Here is a 24,729-nt window from a genome sequence, read left to right on the forward strand (position 1 = left end):
AATTATACAGATAATATGCACTTTCCTTGAGAAACCAGAAGATCTGCAAACGAAGAAGGGTTTATGCTACAACTTACAAAAAAATACTAAAAGGTATTTTCGTCAATGTCAAATCCACTGGTGGACACCCATTTTTTTTTTCCAAATATGCAGAAACTGGTTCCAGCAGTAAGAACCAGCTAGTTTGAATTATGTCATAATAAGAAGCCCCTTTGACTCCATTTTCTGAGACTAGCTGAGGGTTTGGAGTTTATTCCTGAGCTCCTCAGCAATGAAATGTGCAGCCTCAGCACTCCCTGAGCTGGGGCGCTGTAGGTATCTTTGTTTTGGAGATTTTTTGTTGTTGTTGTTGTTGTTTTTGGCTTTGTCCAAGCATACGCTCTAGTGACCTCAAGTGCTCAGTCAGCCTTGCATTGCATCGGTGGGCTTTATTATATGAAAAATTGCGGTCAGTGGAGCTGTTAGGCGGTTGGACTGATTTGCCTCTGGGCTGCTCTTATGCGAGGAGACAGGAGGAAACACACGTCAACGAGAGGAGCTGATGCATGAGCAAGGCTGCCCCTGTTCTGCCTGAGCCGGTGCCCTCCTGCCTCTGAAGTGCGGCAGGACCTGCAGCAGGAGAATGAGCTGGGGGAACTACCTGAGCTGGTAGCGGGTTTGGTTCCAGGAACTGCGCTCTTGTTGTTACCTTTGATAAGGAATTCGGCTCTAGGAATGTGCTCTAGTTGTTCTAGTTTGATAAGGAATAAATAACAGCATAGCTGTCTAGCTTTCTCCTTGTCCTGAACATGCCTAACTACAGTCGCCTCTATATGCTGGCCACAGTGACTCTTTAAAGCCCTCAAATCATGTTTGGTGTAGCTCATCAGCCAAACTCTGTGGGATTGAGCCCAGCAAAATGCAGAGCGATGGTCCGAGATAACAGTGCATGGTACCATGTAAGTAGATGTTATAGTGCTGTCGGTTTGAGTTGATGTCTTTTCTGGGTGCGTCGTTTGCTGTTTCAGCATGGCTGTGACTGCTCACCGGTGCCCACAGTTATTTTCCTGGTTAAATAGCTGAAAGCCCGTTAGGCCACACATAGATAGATGCACCCATATCCATTTCTCTGTTTAGCCCCCCCCGTTATAGTCACACCCTGTGCATTGGATCTGGGTTTAAGAGCTGGTCTTAATCTGTAACTGTGTTGCTATCAGACACAGGTGGCCCCTTGGGTGACAGTGAGCGTGGCTGTTAAATTACAGCCTGGGCTCGGTTCAAATTCACACTGAAGGGCAGCTCAAAAATTAGGCAGAGCAGCTGGGGAGGGGCCGTAGAGCAGCGGGAAAGCCTGGCAGCACAGGTAAAAGCTAGTATCAGGCCGCTGCCTCCAGTGTGCCAACACCAGGGGAAGCCTCCAGAAGTCAGCGTTTGCCGGGACCTTGGTCCCTGAGCCCTCTCTGGGGCACGGGGCTGGTTCCTCCCTGGGAGGAGCAGCCCTTCACGCTGACCGTGCACATAAGGCCCCAGGAATAGGAAAAGCACTAAGAGAAAGAGCACAAATTACAACCTTTAATAAGGAAATTTATGCAATGAGTGAGATTTCTGAGGTTCTGCCCCCGGAGGGCTCCATAGCACAGCTCTGCTGGGAAAGGCGCCACAGAAGGAGTAGAGCCAAGGCTGCAGCAGTCACTAATTCTCTGCCGCCTCCAAGCCCAGGATCTTCTTGACGTAGTTCTGGACATTGACGTGGAGCTGGGAGGCTGTAGCCGAGAAGGTCTCCATGGCCAGTGCCCGGGCTGACTCTGACCCACTCCACATGGCGCGGTAGATGGGCAGGGTGTACTTCTGCTTCCCCTGCGAGAGACAGTGAGGATTAGGCCTGAATCTCTCCCCAGGCTTCCAGCTGGGCGATGCCCACAGCACTGCACCCCACTGCTGGCCCCAGACAGCCCAGCTCCTGCTGGCCTCCAGCCACGGCAGCTGGGGGTGGGAGGCGAGCAGCACCGAGGCACCTTTGCCCACTGCCCGTCTCTCCCAACCTGCTGTCACCCTAACTGCCACTGCCAGGCACCGCCACCGCTGCCCCGTGACCAACCTGGCTGTGGAGGAAGTCCTTGACCTTGCTGTACTCGGACTCGTGGTTGTTCTTGAGGACGATCTGGCACCAGCGGAGACGCAGCTCGGCGTTCTGGGCCTTGGAGATCTTTGGGTACATCTCGCTCAGCCTCTCCACGTTGCCTGCGAGACAAACGGCACCGGTGCCAGGGAGCAGTGCAGACACTCACACTTGCCCTTCACTCCCGACCGCGCCGAGACTTTGCAGATGTGGAGTAACCTCACTGCTGGACTGCAGCAGGGACGGGCTGACTGATGAGCACCAAGGTGCCCTGGTGACATGCTCCTGTCCCCAGCCAACTGGTTGGACCAGGGAGCGTTATCCCATGATGCCACTGGGTGCTGGAGCCCCAGGAGGTGCCCTGGCCCTTACCTTCTGGCAGGGGGGATTTCTGCAGGATCTGATCCAGGAAGTAGACCAGCTGGTACGTTTTCCAGGCAGAGATGTCCACTGCTTCGATCGCCTCCATGTTCAAGCTGTCGGCTGCCCAGAGCTCCGCCAGCTCGTCTGCCGGCTTCATCAGCTGCTCCCCCGGTGAGAGGTCGGGCAGATAAGGGGGCCAGCCTGGCGTGTTCAGCCAGCGATCAAACTCAAAGCCTGTGGCGAGGAAGGGAGGAAGAGCTGGGACAGGATTTCTGAACCCCACACCTGGAGACTAAGGGCATCAGGCTCCACCTCTCCAGGACACGGTGCTCAGTTTGCCCTTGTGCAGTAACAGCCCACGCCACCGCCTGCGAGGTGAGCCAGGCTCCGGCCCGGATAGCGTCTGCCAGGCCTGGATCTCAGTGACACCACACAGGAGCTGAGGATCAGCTGAGGATCCTGGGCAGGCCAGATCTACTCTGCTTCCAGTAGAGTTGAGGCCTGCAGTAGGCAGACGTCTTAAATAAGTCCCATGGAACTGGACCCCGTGTACAAACAAAGCATGCACATGGTGTCCAGCAAGGCCAGACCCAAAATTAAACTTCAAGGAGAGAAGAGGTTGGGAAGAGCCAAGCAGGCAGTGATCGAGTGGTAGCTCTTCAGTATCCCTCACGCTTGGCTGAGACATGAGAAAGCTGAGACATGAGAAAGCTGAGACCCCCACCCCCCCACCCACCAGGTGCTGGTTTGCAATGGGGTCCCCCACTGACCAGGAGGCCCCCAGCCCCCCTGTGCTGACCTGGCAGGGAGTCCACGCCTTTCTTCTTCAGCTCCGGGAAGTACTCCAGGAAGAAGTTGAGGGCATCGTCTGCTATGATGCTCTGGAACTTGAACTGGTTCACGTAGGCCTGCAGGGAGAGCACGGGGAGTGATATTGCACAAACTCCCCACCTCTCACCACCCCAGGCTGTGCTCGACAGCTCTCCTGCTCCAGCTCACTCGGGGACCCCTGGGCTCAGGGGAAGCTTGGTGAAGCTACCTCTTTTCCATGCCAGCCCACACTGGTCTCCATTTTCCCCCAAGGAACTCCCCAGCCCCTGCATTGTGCTAGGAAGTCTCCAAACTCCACCACTATCTGCTGCCAGTGCATGGCCGAGTTTACCCTTAATCTCGTTCCTCAGTGAGCATCCCTGTTTCCCATCTTCTGTTCCTCTCCTCAGCCACCCTCTTCAGCTCTTTCTTCCTGAGGATCCCGTTGCCTCCTTGTCCCTCTGCAGAGCTCTGCAGTACTTGGCACCTCCACCAGCCCCACTTCACCACCAGCACACTGGCAGAAGCTTCTGTGCCAGGCCCAGCAGACCTCCCTCAACGCACACTGCGCACGTATCTACCTGGAGGAAGGCATCGAACTTGCTCTGGTCCCCCACGAGATGTGCCAGGTAGCTCACAAAGCAGTACCCCTTCTCGTAGGGCGTTTCGTTGTACGTGTCATCTGGGTTGACACCTAGCAGGCCAAAAAGACAGACGCTTTGAGAAAAAAAATCTGCCATTCTGCGAAACAAACAGCCCTTGTGCTGAGACTTCCACTTTCTGTACACCAGATACAAGGACCTTCTGAGAGGGATCAAAGAGGCAGTCAAAGCTCTTCTGCAAGAGTGACCTGGCCAATTCCAAACCCATCAACCCCCCAACGTATGGGCTGCGGTATGAACTGGGACTTGCCTTCCCCCACCCCATAGGCCATCCTCAGAAACACATTTAGGCCCCTGCGGAGCGCAGCCTTTCAGAGGTGTTCAGCACTCCATGGCAGCCATCAGCTCCCACGGGAGGGCGCTTAAAGAGACCAGGAAACTTGGTTTGTTAATTGGAGACATCCCAGCGTACAAGCTGGGCACTAGGGGTAGGAATATGTCCAGCCCTCTCCCACCAAATTCTGGGAAACGGGGAGCTGGGATGCCCAAGAGCAGCAAGATGACGGGAGGCTATCGGTGTGCAGAGCACAGCCCTGTCGTACCCTCCCAGAGTTATTGCTGGGCTCAGGTCCTACAACCAGAGCTGGTTTTATTCCATGACATTAGCTCTTTGGAACACACCAACAGTAGGATTTTCCCTCACATGGGTCATGATGGCCTGTCTGCCCCTACACCCTCAGGCCGGGTGTCAGAGGACAGGGACACCCCACAAACCTGGCTCGATTATCACCCGGAGCTTGTTGAGCAGATGATCCTCTCCAGTGTTGTCCATGTGCTGGCGCAGCAGGGCCCTTCCCGTCGCAGCCTCCAGGCAGGTGTATGCAGAACCTGGGCAGAGACAAGCAGGAGGCACTTGGAGACCCCACCAGACCCGAGCACACTTTGTGTTCCCTTAGTGTCTGCCCTGGGCGGGAAAGAGAGTGGGACAGGTGCTGCTACGGGAGCGAGAAAGCACTAGCTTGCTACTAGCGTGAAGAGCAGGAAGCGGCAGCTGCTGGGCCAGTTCTTCCCATCACCGAATAATGGGACCAATAAATTAGGTGTTTAGTTGGAGCTGCAGAGGCACACAGCAAACCAGCCCTTGGTTAGCAAGATTTTAGAGCCGCCACTTACACTTTCAGGCGAATTTAGTAGATAGCTCAGACACTACCTGGTGCTGTCAGATGTGACCCACGTGTCCAGGGAGCTCTGGGCTCCTGGTATTGGCTCCCCCAGTGAGCTGGGAGAGCAAAAGATTGTAAGACTGGGTAAAAATCACTGCTCCCCTGTTCAGCAGGGCTCCACTTCCCTGGTACAGGGATATTGCAGCTCCATCCATTTCTCGGAGACAAGGTTGTTTCGTTGTTAACAAGAAACCCCAGGTGCATTGCAGACTGCTGCTCTTCACGTCTTTTAGGATATACGGCCCCACACGTAGTGCTGAGAAGGATGTGCTGAGCAGCAGAACATGGATCCCAAAACTGTGCTGTCCAGAGGGACAACAGGGCTCTTCCCGCAACGGCAAGGCCATACGTGGGGACTCTGTGCTCCACGTCAAGACAAAGGCTGGAGAAGGCCACGCACCATAGACCTCGGTGGAAATCCGCCTCTGTGCGTACATGGTGAAGCCCTCGTTCAGCCAGAACTCGCCCCAGGTGGCATTAGTGACCAGGTTGCCAAACCAGCTGTGGGAGATCTCGTGGATGATGACATCCACCAGGGAACGGTCCCCGGCCAGCAGGCAGGGTGTCACAAAGGTGATGCAGGGGTTCTCCATCCCACCGAAGGGGAACGAGGGCGGCATGAACAGGATGTCGTACCTGGCAGGGAAGAGCAGACGGCTTGGTACAGACCCGCTTCTTCCTGCAGATACGGCCCAGAGACTGAGGGACGCTCCCTCCCCAGCCGCAAAGGAACAAGACTTACCAAGAACCGGAGGCCATACCTGCCCCAGACATAGGGTCCAAAGAGCTTCTCTCCAACTGCCAGGAACTCCTCAATCACCCCGTCATATTCCTTCTTAGCAGCCTCGATCAGGCAAGGCTCAGCCCAGACACGGCTCCTGCGGAGACCAACAGAACTCACGCCTGGCAAGGGAAGGGATCCGTGCAGATCCGATGGCGGAGTAGCGGCTTAGGGCAATGTTTGGCCCCATTGACCAACATCACGGTGCCAGGGAAACCTCTGGAGAGCAGAGCAGTGCGTATCTGCTCTCGGAAATGGTTCTCCCCGCCATGCCCGTATCAGCACACTGCATCTCCACCAGGAGAAGGCGGCTGGGAGCACTCTGCAGTCCCAGGGGACCCAGTCTGTCCACCATCGCACAGGGGAGAGTCACAAGTCAGAGCCCTTCTGCGATTGATGCGTTTGGTCAAGGGTGAGAAGAGGAAGTTTTAAGCATTAGTCGACTTTTACCCTATTGCTTCATCAGACAGTAACTGCGTGTTTATTCCACTACAAAATAAAAGCCTGGTGATAAATGAATCTAATGAGACAGCAAAACTGTTGTAATTTCTTTCCCTGTCTGAACGTCACGGGTCTTTTACACAGTCACCAAAATGGCCAGAAATCCTGAATAAACCAGCTGACCTCGGGAAGAGATAGCAAACCGTCCTTGAACAGAAACATTCTGCTTTCGTTCATATGCCCAGGAAAGAAACGAGCACTTCCAGGGACGCACTCAGGGGAGAGCAGAAGTGAGCACAAAGGTTCCCACAGCGCTGGTCCGAGACTCCTCCGCACTCTTAAGAGCAAGGAACACGCTCACCCAGGCGGAGCGCACGGTCTGATAACACGCTGCTCGGCAGCACGCGTGCAGCAGGCGGGAAGACTGACTGGTTTACGCTTACTGCCAGCATCCTGCTGTCCTGCCGATTCCGTGAGAGCTCGGAAGTGCAGGGAGAGGCAGGCAGCACACAGCTGCCACGGGACAGCACAGAGCACAGGAGACCACATAAAGTGTCACCATCGTTCACAAGGCAGCAGCTCCCACAACCAGGACTCACCACTCGTCTCTTCTACAGCTACTTACCTTGGGCCGACTTCAGCAGAAACAATATCCCCAACGGCCAGAGCAATCAGGTAGGAGGGGATTGGCTGGGACATCTTAAAGATGAAGGTGTTATCCTTCTCCTCTTTCTCCCAGGTTGTGGCACTCATCACAGCTGTGAAACCCTCAGGAACCTGGAAACGTAGATAAGAGTCTCCATCAGGTCTGTAATGTGCAGCGAGATTTTAGCTAACCCAACTGGGGACGGTACAGCGCGTGCTTCTGGAGCCACGCTTGCAAACGTCCCTTAAACACTGCAGTCTTTGGGATAAAGCAAAAGTGCTCCGACTTCTCCCAGTGGCAGCACAGGGCATCCCCCTCCAGACTGACATCAAACAGAGCCACGTCACAGCACGGTGAACTTGGCCTGGGCCTAACAAACCCGTCTGCATGAGTTTTACTGTGCTCGGCCGCCACCCGATGCCACAAACACTCAAACCCTTCCACGTTGCAGCCAGGAAGCCCTTCCTGTACAGTCAGCCCACAGCTCTGACGCTGCCAGATTTTAAGTGCCCAGAGCAGTGAGGAACAGAGCACTGACTCTGGATTGCAGCTGTGTCCCCAACTCCCATGACAGCCGCAGCGGTTGGGGGCACTCAGCACTTCGGAAGTCAGGCTCGAACATCTGCTTATAACACAGTGAGGATGTAACGCTCCAGACCTGCTTGAGCAGTCCTGTAAGGTTGGCATCTGCCAGAGGACAAGCAAAGAGCTAGAGAAAGGCTGGAATTGAAGGTGTGGGATGCTGAAAGGGCAAAGGATGCAAATTCTTCAGAAACTGGTTTTCCTGCCATTGCTTATATAAGAACTTGCTTTCCCAGTTTGTCACTCCAAAGCAAACGCTGCCCTTGATCCTCCAGCCTGTGCTGAGCAGGACACAGCTTCCCTGTAGCTCTCAGTCCGGCTGGCTCGGTTGCGCCTTACAAGACAGGGAAGCTAAGGTGGTCTCTCCTCTTCCAAGAGGCGAGGCCTCCACAGGGTCACAGAGAACAAGATCTCCTTCACGCAGACCATCGTGTCAGAGTTTTACAGCAGCCGAACCCCGTGCTCGCTCTACAGGAGGGAGCTTTGCTGATGCTTGAGGAAAGTCAGAGGAAAAGATGTGACAGACTCCCACGTCAGCAGCCTATGCGTCTCTCAGAGGTCAGCCCTGGCCTGCTGTCACACCCGAGAGCGGCGTCCCCAGCCTGCAGCAGCCCGGCACAACGGGAACGGGCGGTAACAGTCCATCTGCGGCACTGCTGATGCCACTGGGTGGCTGCACGTGGAGGGGACAGACACAAACTTCACAGGCCAGACACTATCTTATCACAGGCCGATCTACCTGCTGCTCCATTACCTGCCTGCCCTCTGCCACCCCACAAACAAGGAATTAGGCTTCCCGTAAGGGGCGGCTCTGCAGCAACACGAGGGACTCCCCAAGAAAGCAGCTGACCTGCCCCTATCTCATCACAATTCCTCCAGCACAGAGAAAACAGCCCAGCAGGCAGGCTGAGGGTAAACCCTGCACAGAGCATACTGAGCGGCAAACAGCTGAGACTCATCGGCTTCTTTCTGTTGTGATCAAAAGCCAGGAAGAATATTTTTAAGATACTTTCCCTCCCTGCCCCCAAAACAAGCAGGTTTGCTTGTTTGTCCACCCTGGGAGATCCACAGTAACTCTGAATGAATGAAACTGTTACCCCTTGACAGGCATTGCATGAAATCCCAGATGCCCAATGGGAAGAGAAATCAGGATTCAAGTTATTTAGCTCCGGTTTATGCCAAACAACACCTGAGGACCAATAAGTGGTCCTCAGTTTCCACATCATCAGTCAGTGACCCCAGGGGTCTGGAAGCCTGGCATCCCCCTGCACAGCCATCAGGACCTGGCCGCTCCCTGCACCACCATCCTCAGCTACCAAAGCCGTAGCCAAGCTTCACCTCCGAACGCAGCTCTTCAAAGTCATCCTCGAGCTTCTCCACATGCCGAAAATAAAAAGCATCCTGCTACCCTCTGACTTCTAGGAGGCAAAACTGGGTTCGCTGTGATAATTATTTAGAAGACACATGCATCAACTGAGCAGACCAGACAGAAGTTTAAACACCAGCCTAGTTAAATTGCCAAGTGATATTTTTGGTTCAGGTACCAAACATTTCAGCAACCTCCTACTCTGAGGCAAAAAACCTTTCAGTGCAACACCCTGCATGCCTTGCACATGCATCCTCTTTCAAGTGATTACACAAACCAGCATCCATCACACATAGCTGGGGGAGGATGGAGGAATTGGGAGAGAAGCTTTTGGGCCACTGATATTCCTCTTAAAAACAGGATCAAACCCAAATATTTTCCAGTGTCCTCTTCGCTTGGGGCCTTTAGTGCAGTATCATTTCAAGTATGCTGCTATAACTCTGTACAAGAACAAGGGTTTGGGCAGTGTCTTTAAAGCAAGAAGCAACTCCCGAACATTTCAGTGTGTGCAGTGTGTACTGTGACAGAGCTGGCAGCTTCCTGCTGCCTCCCTTTGAGAGATTATAAACCAGGACAAACTTGATGAGGTTTTTGCTCTTGATAAGCTGCATGGGGGTGGCTGAATTTGTACCTACATGTCTTTCTTGGGGTACTGCTTACCTTCACTGTGGCTGAATATGTACATTTAACTGCTGGAGTGTCAAAGCCAGGGAAAAAGGATCTATTCAGGACGGCCTGGCCTTGAGTGTACAAATAGGGCTTCTGCTTCCCTGCTGTCTGCTCGGGACTGAGCCAACACACCTGACGAGAGATAAGAGACAGCTTTGTGTGAGGGTGGGAGACTTTACCTGAATCCTTGCAGAATAGGTGCTCTTTGTTGCTGGAGTGTGAAAGCCAGGGAAAAAGGACCTGTTGAGCACAGGAAAGCCAGAAGTATAAAGGAAAGGCTTCTCCTTCTGGGCAGTTTGGAAAGAGTCCAGCCAGGACATCTGCAGCACAGGCAGAATAAGGAGAACAATCAATAAAGTCATACGAGACAGTGAGATTTAAGTCACAGTTACCAGAAGCACGTATGAAATTTGAAGGACAGCTCGATCCCCAAGCGGTTTCTCTCTGGAAAAGAAACATGAATCATCTGAACGAAACAGGGCGTACTGCCCTCCGACAGACAACCAGGCACAAAAGCACCTTTCTTGATACATCCCAGGTGGACGCTGCAGATGGGACAGTTCAGGTCCCAGACAGCAGAGTCACTGTTCTAGATGAAAAATGCCCTCATGTTGGCAGAGCGTGCTTAACCCCAGAGTTATGCTGCTCTCGCTCCGCTGGCAAATTTCAGCCACGGCCTTCTGAAGGGTCTTATTTTTCCCAGAGAGATTCACCGTGCTGACTTAGAGGCAACTTTGGACTGATGAAGCCCGCCCTTTGGAGAACAGCCCACACCTAGGCCTTATCTACAATAAAGAGATTGCTGGCCTAGCAATATCCACGTACAGGTCTTGGCTAAATGCAATTTATCGCTACTCGATATGTCAGCAAAGATTTTTTTTTTCATGTATAGCTGTATCAGTGCTGAGTCAGGGCTAGTGCTTGTACACTAGCAGAGATAAAGGGAGTCCAATGGGAGAATCAGCAAACTCGAAATGTGAACACAAACAGCCACGACGTGCAAATGGCTGCAGCGAATATTTGAGAACCAGAGTGAGCACTAAGCCTGGAAAGAGAAGGTGTTTAGGGGTCAGCTCTTGAGGTCACCTGTCTCGGCATGAAGCTCAGCTCTGGAGCAGGGTGGCAAAGATCAGCAGCTGCCTCAAAGCAGCCTGCAATCTTCAGCTCTCGTGGTAAGTCACAGGACCAAAGGCAAGTGGTCAAAGCAGTCAGTTGCTTCTCTAAACTGCGGGTTTATGGGCCTGCCCTGGTTTTGGTCATGCTCCACTGGGCTCGCACTGCCTCGGGATTTTTACTTCCCCTCAGAAAACATGGCAGGAGGAAAGACACGAGAAGCACAGAGCGAAGCAGTCCAGCGCCTCTCTCCCTGCAGCCAGAGAGCAGCTCCTAGCCAGCTCCCAAAGACGGACAGATGATCCGTCCCTGCTCTCCCTCGCCGGAGCTGCAAGACCGAACTGCTGAAACAAGAGGGGAAGGACAGGACAGAGCCCGGGCGGCTGCCGGGACGTGCTCCAACCCGGGCCAAACTCAAGCCCAGGGCCGCCGCCGTGACGCAGGCACAGACGCTGCGAGCCCCACAGCGGCGAGGGGTCAGAGATGGGGACTGGCTCCGGACCCCGAGGGGCTACAGCTCTCCCCGGGGAGACGGGGAAGGCCCAGTGCCCCACTGCCAGCACCCTCAGCCATTGCACCCTCAGCCATTGCTGCCCTCAGCCGTTGCCCCCTCAACCGTCGCCCCCTCAACCGTCACCCCCTCAGCCGTTGCCCCGCCCCTCAGACCCCGCCCCGCCCCCTTCAGCCGTTGCTCCCCTCAGCCGTCGTCCCCTCAGCCGTCACCCCCTCAGCCGTTGCCCCCCCCAGACCCCGCCCCCTCAGCCCCGCCCCGCCCCCTTCAGCCGTTGCTTCCTCAGCCGTTGCCCCGCCCCCCCGCCCCTACCCCCCCCCAGCCCCGCCCCGCGGGCTCCCCCCGCCGCCGCCGCCGCTCACCCCGGGCCCCTCGCCCGCCTCATAGTCGACCTCGACGGCGAGGAGCTGCCCGCCGCGCAGCGGCTCGGGCAGGGCGATGTGCAGCGCGGAGCCGTAGCTGGCGAAGGGGCGGCTCTCGAAGGGCAGCGGGCGCGGCTCGGCGCCGCCGCCGGGCGGTAGCAGCGCCGCGCGCCGCACGGCCAGGCTGGGGTGCGCGTCCAGCACCAGCGCGGCGGCGCCGTCGCGCGCGCAGCGCAGCTCCAGCCGCACCGAGCCGCGCAGCCGGCCCGCGCCCGCCGCCGCGAAGGCCACGCGCAGCGCCAGGTGCACGTGCCGCAGCTCGAAGGCGCCCGCGCTGCACGCCGAGGCCGCGTCCCGCGCCGCCGCCATGGCCGCCCGCGCCGCGCCGCGCGCCCGCTCCGCCCGCGGGGGGCGGGGCCAGCGGGGAGGGGCGGGGCGCCGCAGGGAGCGGGGGCGGGGCCGCGCGCGAGGGGCGGGGCGCCGCAGGGAGCGGGGGCGGGGCCAGCGCGGGGGGCGGGGAATGGGGCGGGGCGGGCTGCGGGGCGGTGTGAGAGGGCGCGGGGCGGTGTGGGGCAGCGTGGGAGGCCGTGGGGCAGCGTGTAGGGCAGCATGGGAGGCCGTGGGGCACCATGGGAGGCCGTGGGGCAGAGAATGGGGCCCTGTGGGAGAGCGCGGGGCACGGGGCACTGAGGCACGGTGTGGGGCAGGATATGGGGGCGGTGGGACAGGCCGTGGGGCAGCGCGTGGGGCAGCAAGGGACGGTGTGGGGCAGCGCCGTGTGGCGGGGCAGCTCTCCGGCTCCCCGGGCCAGGCTTCACCATGGGGCTCCGTGCGCGGCCTCGAGTCGCGCGGAGGGGCCCGTCCGCCCGGCTGCCCCGCTCCCCACGGAGGCGGCCGGATCCACCTCGGCCTCTGGGGCAGCCCGGCCTTCCCGGTGGGCAGCCGCCATGTTGCACCGCGAGCGCCGGGCCTTGCTGCCCGCCCGCCTGGCGGGGAAGCGGCAGAGGGGAAAGCAAACCCGGAGCTCCCCGGCGGCCCGGCCGCTCGCCCCGCACAACACGGCTGCCTGGGGGCCGAGGAAGCCGGCAGCGGGGAGAGATTTCCAGCCGCTCGGGGCGGCTCCGGGGGCACTGCGGAGCAAGGCCGGCGGACGGGCTCGGCCCGCATGCGGGCGGCGTCGGGGCACCCTCCCGGCAGCCACCGGCGTCAGGAGCTGGCGGTTGCTGGCGGGGGGCACGGGCCTGCGTGACTCCTCCTCCCCGCCGCCGGTCCCGGGGGACAGCCACTTTGTTCCATACGCCGCCGTTGCCATTGTGAAACCGGCTCCGGCGGCGGCCGCGCCAGCTGCCGGCGGCACCCGGCCCACCTCCCGCCTGGCCCCCGGCCGTGGGGCCCGGATGCCGCCGGGGCCGGAGCGGCGCTGGAGGCGGACGCGGCGATGACCGGGGCGTAGCGGGCGGCGGTGAGTGCCCTGCCGCTGCGTGGCTCTCGCTTCCCCGCCGCGCGTCAGAGCGAGCCGACGCGGCCGGGGAGGGGGGGAGAGGGAAGCCGGAGGCGGCCGCGGATGGACGCGGCTGCCCCCGAGGTCCCCAGCTCTCCGCGGGGTCCCCTGCGTGGGGCAGCGGCCGGGGGCACCGCGGCCGGGAGGAAGTTCCCGGGATGTTCGGGTGCCCCCCCCACCTCAGGGCAGCGTCCCCGTCTCGGGGGTCTTGCTGTCCTCGCCGTGGCCGGTGGGATGTGATCCCCTGCGCCGGGATGGGGACCCTCCCCGCTGCAAGGTGCCGCCCGCGGCTCCGGGTGGGTGTCCGGACCCCCCCGAGCCGGGCTGAGGGCTGAGCCAGGGCAATGCCAGCACTCCCTGCCTCGCCACCCGGAAACATCCCCCGGGGGGACTTTGGTGCCGCTGAGAGCCCCCGGCTGAGATTGGACCCCAGCCGGATCAGGGATACGCAGGCACAAGACGAGGGGGGGGCCTCCGCCCCAGGGAGGCTTGCGCTGCAGACAAAGGGCAACGGGGGAAACTGAGGCACGGGAGCTGCGGGGCGGGGGGGTCATGCTGAGACCGCATTGCCCCTCCGAGAGCTGGGGCTGCTGAAACCGGTGTTTCTTGTCCGCAGAGCTGGCTTTGGGTGGGAAAAGGTGCTTTTGTGCTGCCGCGCGGGTGCCGCCGTTGGCCCGGGTGTCGTGGCCCTGCAGTGCCCCACGAATCGGTCCCATGGCCTCCCCCGCTGCTCCTGGCTGGAGCCATCACCATCATCTGGTGATGACCTGGTCCCCCCCCCAAGGGGACACCGGCGGGGACTTTTGGCTCCTTCTAAACACCATTTAGGTGGAAACAAAGGCGATGGGGCAGGAACCCCGCTCCTCCGCCCGCGGGGCTTCTCCCTGCCGGCTTCGCCCCGGCGAGGAGCAGCGCGGCGAGGTGGGCGACCTCCCCAAAGCCACCGGCCCGCGGTGGCATCCCCGGGCGCCTGTCGGAGAGGGCAGCCCGGCTCCCGGAGGCTTCAGCCCGCCTCGGCTCTGCACTGCAGCAAAACCAGGACGTCTCGGCTCGGAGGAAAACTTAGAGAGGAGACTTTGCTTTGGGGCGCGGGTGGGCTGTTCCCCTCGGACCCCGCCGCTCCCGAAACCCGTGTTGACGCCGCGTGAGGGTTGGGGGGGGGGGAATATGAAAACGAAGCCCGCAGCTCTTGTTTGCCTGGGTTTCACCTAGGAAAAAACCAGCTGGGAGGAAAGCCAGAAAGCCGGAGCGCGGCTGGGTGTGTCGGCTGCCTGTTCCCGCAACGCGTTGCCCCCGCCGGGCTCCGGAGCCCGGCCCGGAGCGGGCGAGCGCTGGGCACCGCGCGGGCAGGGTTGCTGCTGCCGACGGTCGGTGCCCTCCGCCGCGCCGTGCCGGGCGCCGCGCGGAGCTTGACCGCCGTTGTGCAACCGGGGAAGCTGAGACAGGAAATCCCGGATGCTCCGGCTCCTGGCGTCGTCCCGGCCCGTCGGCCTCGCTCCGGCTCTCTCGTCCTGGCGGCTGAGTCATTTTGCGGATGCTGAGTAACCGCCTGCACCGTGGATGAGCCCCGGGCTCGCGGGCCGGCTGGGAGCTGATTGATCTGCCCGTGCACCCGCCGCGGCCGGGGCATCACCCGGCTCGGCTGCAAAGTGGGTGCTGTGCAGGGACCCGTGTTGCCTCCGAGCACGGCGGTGGCAGAGGGCAGGGGCTCCCCAAAATCCCCCTTATCAGGTAAAACTGCCACCTCTGCCTCCTCCTCGCTCAGCCGGTGTCGTCCCAGTTTTCCGTCCATCCTTCCCGGCTCACGGGGATGCAGCCGCCCCGGGGGGTGATAGGCAGCGGGGCGGCAGCATCCCACGTTACCGAGGAGGGGGACGAAGGCCCTGAGCGGGATTCGCGCCTCTGCGGGTTTCCTGGCGTGCGAAGACGGGCAGCGATGGGGGGGGACCTGGAGCGGGGCCCGCGGGTTCAGCCTGGGACGCTGCGGGGAAAGCGGGCTGGCCTCGCCAGTGTAGGGGTTATAAATACCCCGCCGAGATGGGAGTTTTTTTTTTTTCCTGATGAAAACCCCACGTTACAGCCCCAGGAACAGGAAAAAGGTGTTTCCGGCCGTGGGCTGGAGCCGGGCCCTGGACTCGGGAAAGGAGAAGTGAGGCCTGGGGCACGGGGCAGGCGTGCGGCGGCCGCGGGGGCCCTGCGGTCCTCGGCTCCCCGCTCGGGGCACGGCAGGAGGAGCAGCTCGTCGGGCTCCCCCGGGGCCGGCAGGGCTCAAACCTGCTGCTTTTCCCTTGCACCGGGGTTTTCCTCCTAAACACAAGCTGCTCCGGGTGATCCTGGAGAGGGTGCCGGGGCTGCGGGACGGGTGACGGACCCGGGGAGCCGGCGCGGAGGACAACAGTCCGGCCCAGGTGCTGCACTGCCGTGGCTCCGCGACCAGCCTGAGGATTTTGCTCTCCAAAGAGCAGGAAAATAAATTCAGCTGCTTCCTGAGCCCTTTTCCGGCTGTGCCTGCACCCTTTGCTGCCGGCAGTCCGGCCTGGGCCTTGAGCGCAGCTAGACCTCCCTCCGTGTGGGTTGCGAGAGCTCTGGCTGTCCGGGAGCACCGGGGTGGCTGCAGCACCCTGGACTGAGCCCCGGATGACCAGCACCCTCCTATTTTCCCAGGGATTTAGCAGTGGGAGAGGCCGCCCTGGAAGGCTGTTGTGCTTGGAGCATCCGGCGCTCCGGGCCGTCCCCAGGGCTGGGAGGTCGCTCAGTGCCGCTCTGCGGGAAAGGCGTCCCAAGAGATCCGGGGGGCAGAAGGGACGTGCAGGATTTCTGGAGCATTTCCCTCTTGCCGTGCCCTCGATTTTGGGGTAAAGCAAGACTTAAGGCACGCAAAGGTTGGCTTTCTGCATCAGCAGCACAGCTAGGGGCTGGCGGGGGCCCGGGTGCCGTCTGGGTTGTCCCATCCGGAGCCTCTTTTCCTTCCCCTGAGCTTGTGGCCCGGCTTGAGCACGGCCACGGCGTGATGGAGAGCTGGGCTGAGCTCTCCCTCGCGGGGCAGAGCAGGGCGAGGAGGGGCGGCCGCCTGGCTTGGGCACCCCGTCCTCACCTAGGAGCCCCATGGCTTGGTCATCCCAGCCATCTGCCTTGGTCACCCTGTCCCGGACCCGTTCTCATGTGCTTGGTCAGCAGCTTAAACCAGCTCCCAGAGGGCTCCGAGAAGCTCCTGCACCGGAGCAAAGTGAGCGACCACAGCGCGGGATGGGGACGGCAGCGTGGGATGGGTACAGCAGTGCGGGATGGAGACGGCGGCGCGGGATGGGGACGGCAGCACAGGATGGGGATAACAGCACGTCCTCCATGCGCATGGCCTTCTCCTGCGCTGCTGGAAGAGCCGTTCCCACCCGTTCCCACCGCCGCGGTGGTCACCTCCAGCTGCACTGCTGGCTGATGGGCAGCAGCCACCCATTCCCCTGGGTGGGATTTCTGCTGGAGTTTCTAGGAGCTGAACCTCTCTGTGGCCTCCTCAGGGGCATGGAAAGCCTCCAGCAAGTGCTCATAACTTAAACCTACCTGGCTTTTGCAGCGTGGGCTGAGCGAGGGGCCCAAGATTTGCTTGTTAGGTGGCGGCGACGAGCGGGGTATCCCTGGCTGCAGTACGTAAATCAGCTGCCGTGCCGCCAGATTAACCGCCCGGATTTGGGGACACTCACAGGGAGAGGGGCTCAGTGAAACACCCCTTTGGGGCTGAGCGCGGAGCTGACACCGTGGTGGTAAGTGCTAGTAATTGGAGAAACGAGTTAAAAGGTTAGAAAGGGGGGAGAGGACAGAGCTTGGCCAGCTCCGGATTTGCTCGGAGAGGCCGGAGAGCTATGGGCCATTGCCTGTTTTTTCTAATGCAAGAAATCAGGGCCATTGAGTGACGACAGCAGGTCCAGGCTTGGCAACGGCACAGGTTGAGGTCCCTGCTGCTGCGGACATGAGGGTTTTGGTGCATCTCTCTTTCTCCTTGGGTCCACAGCAATGTGTTCGAGTGAGTCCAGCTCTCCCCATGGCACAGGCAGAGAGGGCGAGGGTCAAAGCGGGCCCGGAGGGGATATCGGCTCGGAGGGGAGCACCCACACATCACCCTGCTCTGCGCTCGGCTAAAAATCGCCCAGGAAGCCACCTCGAGGTCTGAGGCCACCGGGTGGAGGAGCTGCCACTTGCTTTGGGAGTTTGTCCCTGGTGCTCGTCCCCTGCGCTGCTGCAAGCGTTTGGCCCGATTTCTCATTAAAATGTCTCCAGCTGCAAATTCTGGCTCGGCTTCTGCCTGCGCCTTTCCCCGCTCGAGTAGAGAGCTTTCGTACCTGTTATTTGCTCCCTGGGAGAGCACTTTATACTGTAATCAAGCCAGCTCTCCATCGCCTTTCTTGCAACCTCCACTCTCAGCTTGCCAGGCTTATTTTCTAGCCTTTCCATGGCTGTTTCCCAACCTCTCTCCACTTGTCCGGTGCCTTCTTCTAGTACAGACCCCAAAACCGGCTGCAGGATTTTCGCTGTGGTCCCATCCTCAGGTGCTCTTTAGGGTGGCTCCGTGTCGTTCCCGTCTCTGTTGTGAGGGTGGCAGGGTACCCTCAAGCACACGTGGCCACCTGAGATGTTTGAAGGATGCTTTACCCCAGGGTCTGCAGCAGCCGAGCGGTTGCATCCCCCAAATCCCGGCTGCCCATCCTCGTTCCCACGGGGGAAATGCCCACTAGGACATCCATGGCCTTGCCATCCTGGCGGGGTCCCCAGGCCCCCAGCCAGAGCTCCTCGTGCCACCTGAGGAGCTGTCACCCAAGGGTGTCCCAGATTCAAATCAGCCCTGACGACACGTTGGGGAGCTGCCGCGCTGCAGAGCCGTGGGCAGATGCTTCTTGGGCCTGAAGATGTGCAGCAGAGGCAAGTTCCCACTGCTGGCACGTCCCCATGCCCTTGTCCCAGTGCCTGCCAGGGGCTGGCGGCGCTTCAGGCCTGGCCCCCCTTCCTGCAAGAAAGGACGTTGGGAAACGCCAATGTTCACGGTGGGAAATGCCAAGCCCCCGAAAGGTCCTGGGTGCTGGACTGAGGAGCCCGGTTGGTGCAATGAGGCTTTGGCCAACCCAAAGCCCTTCACCAGGGCAGCAGAGCTCTTGGTGCACCTCCAAGTGAGGACGGGGTACCATCAGGCCAACATGCCTCGGTGAGGGGGGGAAAGGCTGATTTTCACGGTGTATTTGCAAAGGGCTCAATCTTCCCCCGGCTCTGGCACCCTGCGCCCAGCCCTGCGCCTTCTTTTCACCCTGAAGCACCCACCATCGAAGCCTCCCCATCACCCATGCATGGGTTATGGCCATGCGCAAGCACAAGAAACCCTGGTGACGTAACGCAGCATGCTCTGCTGACCAGTGGGTGCTCATGAGACAGCATCCAGGTCGCTAAGGAAGGGACAGGGGGGAAAAAAGTGGATTTTTTTAAAGTTTTTGCCATCAATGACCATGTATTTTGATGACGGAGCCGGGCTGGCGGCAGGGGAGGGTCGCCTGGCATAAAAACGGCACCTCCATGGGTGCCCGAGATGGTTGAGAGGTGCCGGGGCAGCTCAGGGGCTGGAGACACGGGAGAACCAGCCCCACGGGCTCACCGCATGGCCCCGGCGTTGGCGGCAGGAACGGGGCCGACGGGCCCCCGGCACCGCAGCGCGAGGTCATGGCGGGCTGCGCCGCGAAGCAGCCGGCAGCGCCGGCTGATTTACGGCTGCTGCTCCAGCCCTGCCTGCCCCCGCTCCCGCTGCTTTGAAGCCCGGCCAGCTCCGCTCGGATTGAAGACATCCCCCGGTGCCGCATCCAAACATCTGGCCGCCAGCCGTGCCTCCCGCTGCCTCGCCGTTTTGGGCTGGACTCCCGCAGCGATGCCCTCGTGGCGGTTTTTGCGTGAGCCCAATTTGGGCCGGAGGAGTCACCTTGCGGGAGGCCGCGTGGCGGAGCAGCACACGGGCACGGAGGGATTTGGACACCGGAGGCTCGCGCCAGATGGACCGAAGGACGGTCTCCCGACGGACGGCTGCGCCCGGAGCACGTTTCATTCATTAGCTCGTCCCGTGCAGGCTCGTTTCAGGGCCCCGAACGGCTCGTGCGACGCTTCCCTGAGCTCCTGCCAGCTGCTCGGCATCCCTCTCCCCGCCCAGCCGTGAGAACTGGGCTCAGCATCCCGCGAAGGCCTCGGCAGCGCTGCAAAGAGCCGCTCCGGGTCGGGAGCCAGGGCTCAACTTAACGCCTCCACGAATTTGTCTGGATTCCTTGATTTCTCTTTGGCGCCGGTCGGGCTTCCCGCATTCCCACGGTGCGGCTGGAGACTTCCCGGGCCAGCGCAGGAGCGCGGAGCTGAGCGGGGCAGCCAGTGGCTGGATGGTCCCCGGCGGCACATGCCCTGGGACCGCGGGCACCCGATAACCCGTGCAGCCGGTCCGGTTGGGGTGATGAGCACCTCAACCTCGCACGAGTCAGGTTTTTGGGCATGCTGCTACAGAGCCTGTTTGCACCCCGGGGACGGGGTCCCGGTGGCTTTAGCGCGGCTGTGGCCAGGCCACGTAACCCCCAGCAAAAAGGCAGCTGAAACCTCTCTGCGCTCAGGGATGAGCAGTGATTCATGGGCTGCTTCTCCGCTCCTTCCCCCACCTCCTTCCCTGCCTTTCGGCTTTGCCAGCCTCTATTTTCCATCCGTTTTGCTTCTCCGCTGGCCCCCCGGGCAGTTTGCTCCCCGCCGGGCGCCGGGCCATTCGCCTGAGGAGGAAAAGCCTTCCCGGCGAGGAGGGCGGGGAGCAGGCGATCGGCCCCCACCAGCCGCTGCATTCGCGTGGGGGAGACGCTCGGGCTGCTGCTGCCGAACCCGCGGGATGCTGCTCCCGCTCGTCGCGGTGATTCAGCTCGAACCTTGCAGACGATGGCTGGGGGCAGCCAGGCTGTTCGTGCTACAAGCGGAGCAGAAGGACGCCAAGCCTAAAGTTAATACCTGCATGAAAGGAGTATTCCCAAGCAAAGCCATCACCAGCGCTGATTCGCAGCGCGCTGTAAAATCCCCTCATCCCATTAAGGACTCCCCGGGGTTTCTGCCTTGCACTGCAAATGCACGCGTATCCTCAGGAACCCGTGCTGCTGTTTACTGGTCCCAGTCCGGGTCGGGGCTGCCCGGGCTGGGGGACCGCGGAGCAGCTCGGCGGAGGCTGCGGCAGGGGCCGGCGGTGCTGCAGGGGCGGCCGGGCGCGCGGACGTCTCCGGGTGAAAGCTGCCGCCGAGAGTCACTGCTGTAAGCGCTGCGTATTTATTAGATAAGAGATAAGCATGATTAACGGGCGATCTAGTCCCACGCGAGTAACTCTAGGCTGATCAGTCTTGCAAATGCTGGAAACATGATAGAAAGGATTAGGCTCAAGCGCGCCGTGTTCAAGAGCAACGCGCCGGATACGCAGATCTTTATCGGGGCGGCGGGGGCCGGCGGGAGGGCTCACAGCCTGCGGCGGGCTCGGGGCTGGGCGAGGAGGGAGCAAAACCCCGCTGCTGCCCCAAAATGCAGCGTGCCTTGGTGAGGCTCGGCGGGATTAGGGGGTTCAGGGAAGGTCGGCCGGGGAAGCTGAGCCGCGGGTTGACTTTCCCTTGCCCACTTCAGCATCTGAAGCACTTTTCTGCACGTGGAAATGTTGTGACTTTAAGATCGGCTGTTTTGGGGCTCTCCAAGGAGCGAGGCAGTAATTATACACCTCCAGAACAGGCTCTGAATGTGTTTTTCTAAGGGGTTAAAGCTCCCACTTCTGGGCACGATCCTTTGCTGTTAGCCCAGCGTTACCCAGCTTGTGCTCCCAGCAGCGTTTCGGCAATCCTCAGCCTACTTTGGGGAAAATAAAATGACCTCTTTGGAGAGAGCCCAAAACAGACACCTCGACCCTGCTCTGAGCTTGGAAAGGTGAAAAAAAGTCCAGTTTCAGTCTTGTGCCGGTGGCATGTGATCGGAGACGCACAGCTCTGCCCCGACCATCGCACGCGCGCGCAACCACGACGGCAGCTGCCGAATTAATGCGTTGAACAGCCCTCCAGACAGCTGCGTCTTCCCGCAGTCCTTTCAACAAAGCCAAAAATCAGTTGGTGCTTCCAGGTTTCAAGGTCTGAGGCTGCAGGATCGGGAGGGGGGGGGAAGGGGCTGTTTCCGCATTGCGTTGTTGAACCCGAGGAGACGAAGCCAGGCCCGTAAATTGAGACATCTGCTGTTGCTCAAAACCCCCCGGAGCAAAGAGCTTCGCGGTGTTTGCTTCGCTTCTGCGGGGCCGAGCCAGCGCTCCCCAGCCAGTTTAGCAACGCGGTGGGAACGGGGGAGTAATCGAATGACGCAATGAGCTCGGGAGAGTTTTGTCCCAAACAAAACTTTCTCCAAATGTCGCTCATCCAAACGGACTCCGCCGCATCTGTTTGTTTTTCCGCCTCCGCACGCTTCCCGAACGGCGGCGCTTGGCAGAGCAGCTCATGCGATGCTCCGTGCGTCCCGGCCACGGGCTTGACCCGGATGGCGTGGAGCGGCGCTCAACCCCGGGGGAGTCCTCGGCGCAGGATCTGCCCTCATTTACACCCGGGAAGGACTGGCGGTGAAGGAAGCCGGGGGCAGGAGAAACCCAGACCCTGCGAAAGCCGGCGAGGCTCTGCGCAGGCAGCGGGATTGCAGGCGGCTTCGAGGAACCCCCCTCGCGGGAAAGGAAAAGCGAGCGAGATGCAAATAGGATTTGTCTCCGCCGACACTGATACCGGAGGAGCTCCGCGAGCCGAGTCGCGCTGGGGGAGGTATCATCCCTGCTGGCACCAGCAGGTAGGGATTGCACCTGGACGAAGCTCGGCGCTTCCGAAAAATCAAGCCCGAGGCATCTCGCGTGGGGTGCCTCCAAATCCAGATCAGCTGCCTCGAGAAAACAGGCTTGAAGGGAGAGGACCGAGGCCCCACAAGGAGATGGTGACGGAGGTGAACGTGGGCTCTGCCTCCAGGTACCCCGCTACCGCAGCCGGACTTGCGCCGCTGCCGCCCGTGGTTGTTGTAGCCCAGCACAAGAAAGTTAGAGAAAGGAAAAGAAATTGCTAACCACGTTCTCGCTCCCTGCCCAGCTCTACCTTGGCTCTGCCCTTCGGCACCGCGTTGGGACCTCGGCTCTCCGTCGGCTGGAGGCGACTGCATCAGGCACCAGCCAGCCGTGGCCACGGGGAAACCTCGGGCGCTTGGGATGGAGGGACCCGTTCCCGGTGCCGGGGCCGGCTGCAAAGGCAGGAGCCCTTGGCAGCGCCCAGCCCGTCCCGACGGAGAAGGCGCGCGGTGTTTTCCTCCCAGCGCAAATCCCCTGCTGACAGCTGGGCCCCGCTCCCCCCTTCCTCCGGGAAGCGCTCGCGCTGACGCTCCCGTCAGCTGCCAGGCGACGTGGAGACAAAGGGACGAGTCCCCCCGCGTGGCACAGCCATGGCCCCCCCTCCCCTTCCTGCCGTCCTCTTCAGAGACCCGCGGATGAGCCGGGCCAGCTCCTAGATGGAAACCCTCCTGGCGAGGTGGCTTCCCGACCGCACGTGGCCGCATCCTGCTCCCTCGGGAGGATGGCTTGCTTTCCCCCAGCAGCAGGATCTTTCTCCCGGCTTAGACAAGCCCCCGCTCCTGGGCTCAGCCCTTTCGGGGGTTATTGCACTGCTTCGCTAAGCGTACGGCTCCAGGGGCTGCAGGGAGCAGCGGGAAAGGTGTCCTCCCCTGCGGGTGGGCTGTGACGAGCCTGCCTGTGTCCCAAGGGCTTTGGGGATGGCGACAGCTTGTTTAATGGTGACCATAGGGCTGGAAAAGTGCTCTTTGGATGAGCAGCATGGGGGACCAGGCCTGCCTAAAAGGAGAGTTGGCCATGTGAGGTGTCCGGGGGAGGAGGAGGATCAGAGGAAGGGGTGTAAATCCCACACAAGGTGGAAAGTCTGTAAGTTCATGCTTGCTGGAAGGAGCAGAAGGGGGTCTGGCAAGGGGAAGGGTCCTCCATCCTTGCTCTGCCCCAGCAAGGATCCCGACAGGGATCCCCTGCGGTCCCGACACCGCAGGCTGCTGCTGCTCTCACCCCTTGCCGGGCTGGAGGGTGACACTCATCCCCTTCTGCTGCCTCTTGCACCATGACGTGGGCCTCAGAGATGATCCCAGCAAGGTGGCCACAAGGCCACCCACTCCCCTTCGACCACAGCCTTGCAGAGAGGCAAAAGGCCAAATTAACGGTCACAGCTCCCAGCTGCTGTCTGTGCTGGGGAAGCTTCATTTCCTTCTTCCAAAGCCATATGTGTGCGAAGCACATGCAGAGCAGAGCAGACGCAGGTTTCTGAAGGCATCGCCACACACTTGCCAGGCACTTGAACTTTGCAGCTGAAACCGCCTCCGCGTCCGTGGGTGCAGTGCTGGGAGAGCAGCCTCGGCCGCCCTCTCGCTCTGCCATGTCAGCATCTTCTGCTGTGCCCTGTCCTTCCCGGTCTGTGCCATGCCAGCAGGCCGCCCCTTACACATCCCGGCACCTGCCCTCCATGTCCCTTGTCCCCCTCCCCAGCCTGGCCACCACCAGGGACCTGGAGACAGGGAGCCATTTGGTTTTCTGGTGCCTGGGGGCCTGGTCCCCCCCACCACAGCCTGCTTCCAGTGCTCCTGTCTGGCGTGTCCTGCACTCTGGGGGCACGGCCCTGGCAGCCTTGCTGGTCTATGGAAGTGGAGATGTCCCCCCCCCCCACGTCCCCTTGGGAAGGGGCCACCATGTCCCCCAGGGGCCCTCCAGGCCTTGGGGACAGGACACCATGGGGCTTTGCAGCAATGGCATTTGGAGGAAGTTTAGATGTTGTGTCACCCCATGGCAGTTCTTTTTGGTGCTTTCTTGTCCCTGATGATACTGGTGGCGGGGGGGGGGGGAGGGGGGAAGGGTCTACCAGTCCTGGGGGGGGACATACGGTACCAGCCCAGGGGAACAGATGTTATGGGCCCTGCACAGATGGTACTGGCCCCAGACAGGCTGTACTGGCCCCAAACAAGCTGCACCGGTCCCTGGGGACCAACTCTGCTGCCTCCAAGCAGGCTGTACAGGCCCCAGAAAGTCCGCACTGGCCCTGGACAGGCAGTGATGGGCCAGACAAACGGTATTGTCACGGGGTACCAGCTCTGGACGGGCGGTATCGGACAGGCGGTGCCAGCCTGGAGGTACTTCCCTGGGCAGAGGCAGGACTGGCCCAGCATGACCATCCTGGGCATGTGGTACCAGCCTGGGGTGCTGGTCCTGGGCAGGTGGTACCGGCCTGGCGATATTGGTCAGAGTGGGCAGTACTAACCCAAAGGTTCTGGCTCCGGGAAGGCAGGCACCGGCCTGGCAGCCCCAGCCCAGGCACACGGTACCGATCGGGCAGCTCTGGGCCTGGGCACACAGTACCGGCCCAGAGGCCCCAGCCCAGGCACATGGTACCGGCCGGAGGTCCCGGCCCCGGGGGCGGTACCGGCCCGGAGGTCCCGGCCCGGGCACACGGTACCGCCGCCGGCGCTGGGGACGGAGCTGTCCAGCACCGGCGCCTCCTGAAAGGCCCCGGCGCTGCGGGGAGCCGCCCCGTCTCGAGGCTCCCCGCTGCACCCCCCGGCACCACCCCCGGTCCCCCT

The 24,729-nt window shown here is 60.7% G+C and overlaps 2 protein-coding genes across 7 annotated transcripts in view; one reads left to right on the forward strand and one right to left on the reverse strand.

Annotated features, from left to right (window-relative positions):
* Positions 1–1,531: 1,531 nt before the first annotated feature.
* On the reverse strand, positions 1,532–11,989 carry RNPEP (arginyl aminopeptidase). Of its 4 annotated transcripts, none has more exons than XM_064498322.1 (11): positions 11,568–11,989; positions 9,573–9,713; positions 6,944–7,095; positions 5,858–5,974; positions 5,497–5,732; positions 4,648–4,761; positions 3,853–3,965; positions 3,261–3,369; positions 2,471–2,695; positions 2,078–2,220; positions 1,532–1,836 (listed from the first exon to the last, which is right to left on the reverse strand). In XM_064498322.1, exons 1-11 carry the CDS (start codon positions 11,934–11,936, stop codon positions 1,672–1,674), a joined length of 1,884 nt encoding a protein of 627 aa, XP_064354392.1. In that variant the 5' UTR covers positions 11,937–11,989; the 3' UTR covers positions 1,532–1,671. The 4 variants fall into 4 exon arrangements, with proteins under 4 accessions (XP_064354392.1, XP_064354393.1, XP_064354394.1 ...); XM_064498323.1 differs by lacking the exon at positions 9,573–9,713 and adding an exon at positions 9,761–9,901; XM_064498324.1 differs by lacking the exons at positions 9,573–9,713; positions 11,568–11,989 and adding exons at positions 9,761–9,901; positions 10,668–11,127.
* Positions 11,990–12,732: 743 nt separating this feature from the next.
* The window catches only part of NAV1 (neuron navigator 1), an 83,721-nt gene continuing 71,724 nt past the window's right edge, over positions 12,733–24,729 (forward strand). For 2 of the 3 annotated variants that reach the window (XM_064498281.1, XM_064498282.1), the window contains exon 1: positions 12,733–13,029. The gene's annotated coding sequence lies outside the window, so the exon portion shown is untranslated. The remainder of the gene's footprint in view (positions 13,030–24,729) is intronic. The other variant, XM_064498283.1, reaches the window with a different exon arrangement.

This window comes from Dromaius novaehollandiae, chromosome 27 (genome assembly GCF_036370855.1).
Source record: "Dromaius novaehollandiae isolate bDroNov1 chromosome 27, bDroNov1.hap1, whole genome shotgun sequence".
In the NCBI taxonomy this organism is placed as follows: Eukaryota; Metazoa; Chordata; class Aves; order Casuariiformes; family Dromaiidae; genus Dromaius; species Dromaius novaehollandiae.

Bases quoted from the DNA above. Each gene is read 5' to 3' on its own strand.
- RNPEP (XM_064498322.1), bottom strand. From the start codon at position 11,936: ATGGCGGCGGCGCGGGACGCGGCCTCGGCGTGCAGCGCGGGCGCCTTC. The intron at 3,370-3,852 runs GTAGATACGTGC...CTCTCCCTGCAG, and splicing joins AGTTCGATGCCTTCCTCCAG to GCCTACGTGAACCAGTTCAA. The intron at 1,837-2,077 runs GTTGGTCACGGG...TGTCTCTCGCAG, and splicing joins AGGACTTCCTCCACAGCCAG to GGGAAGCAGAAGTACACCCT.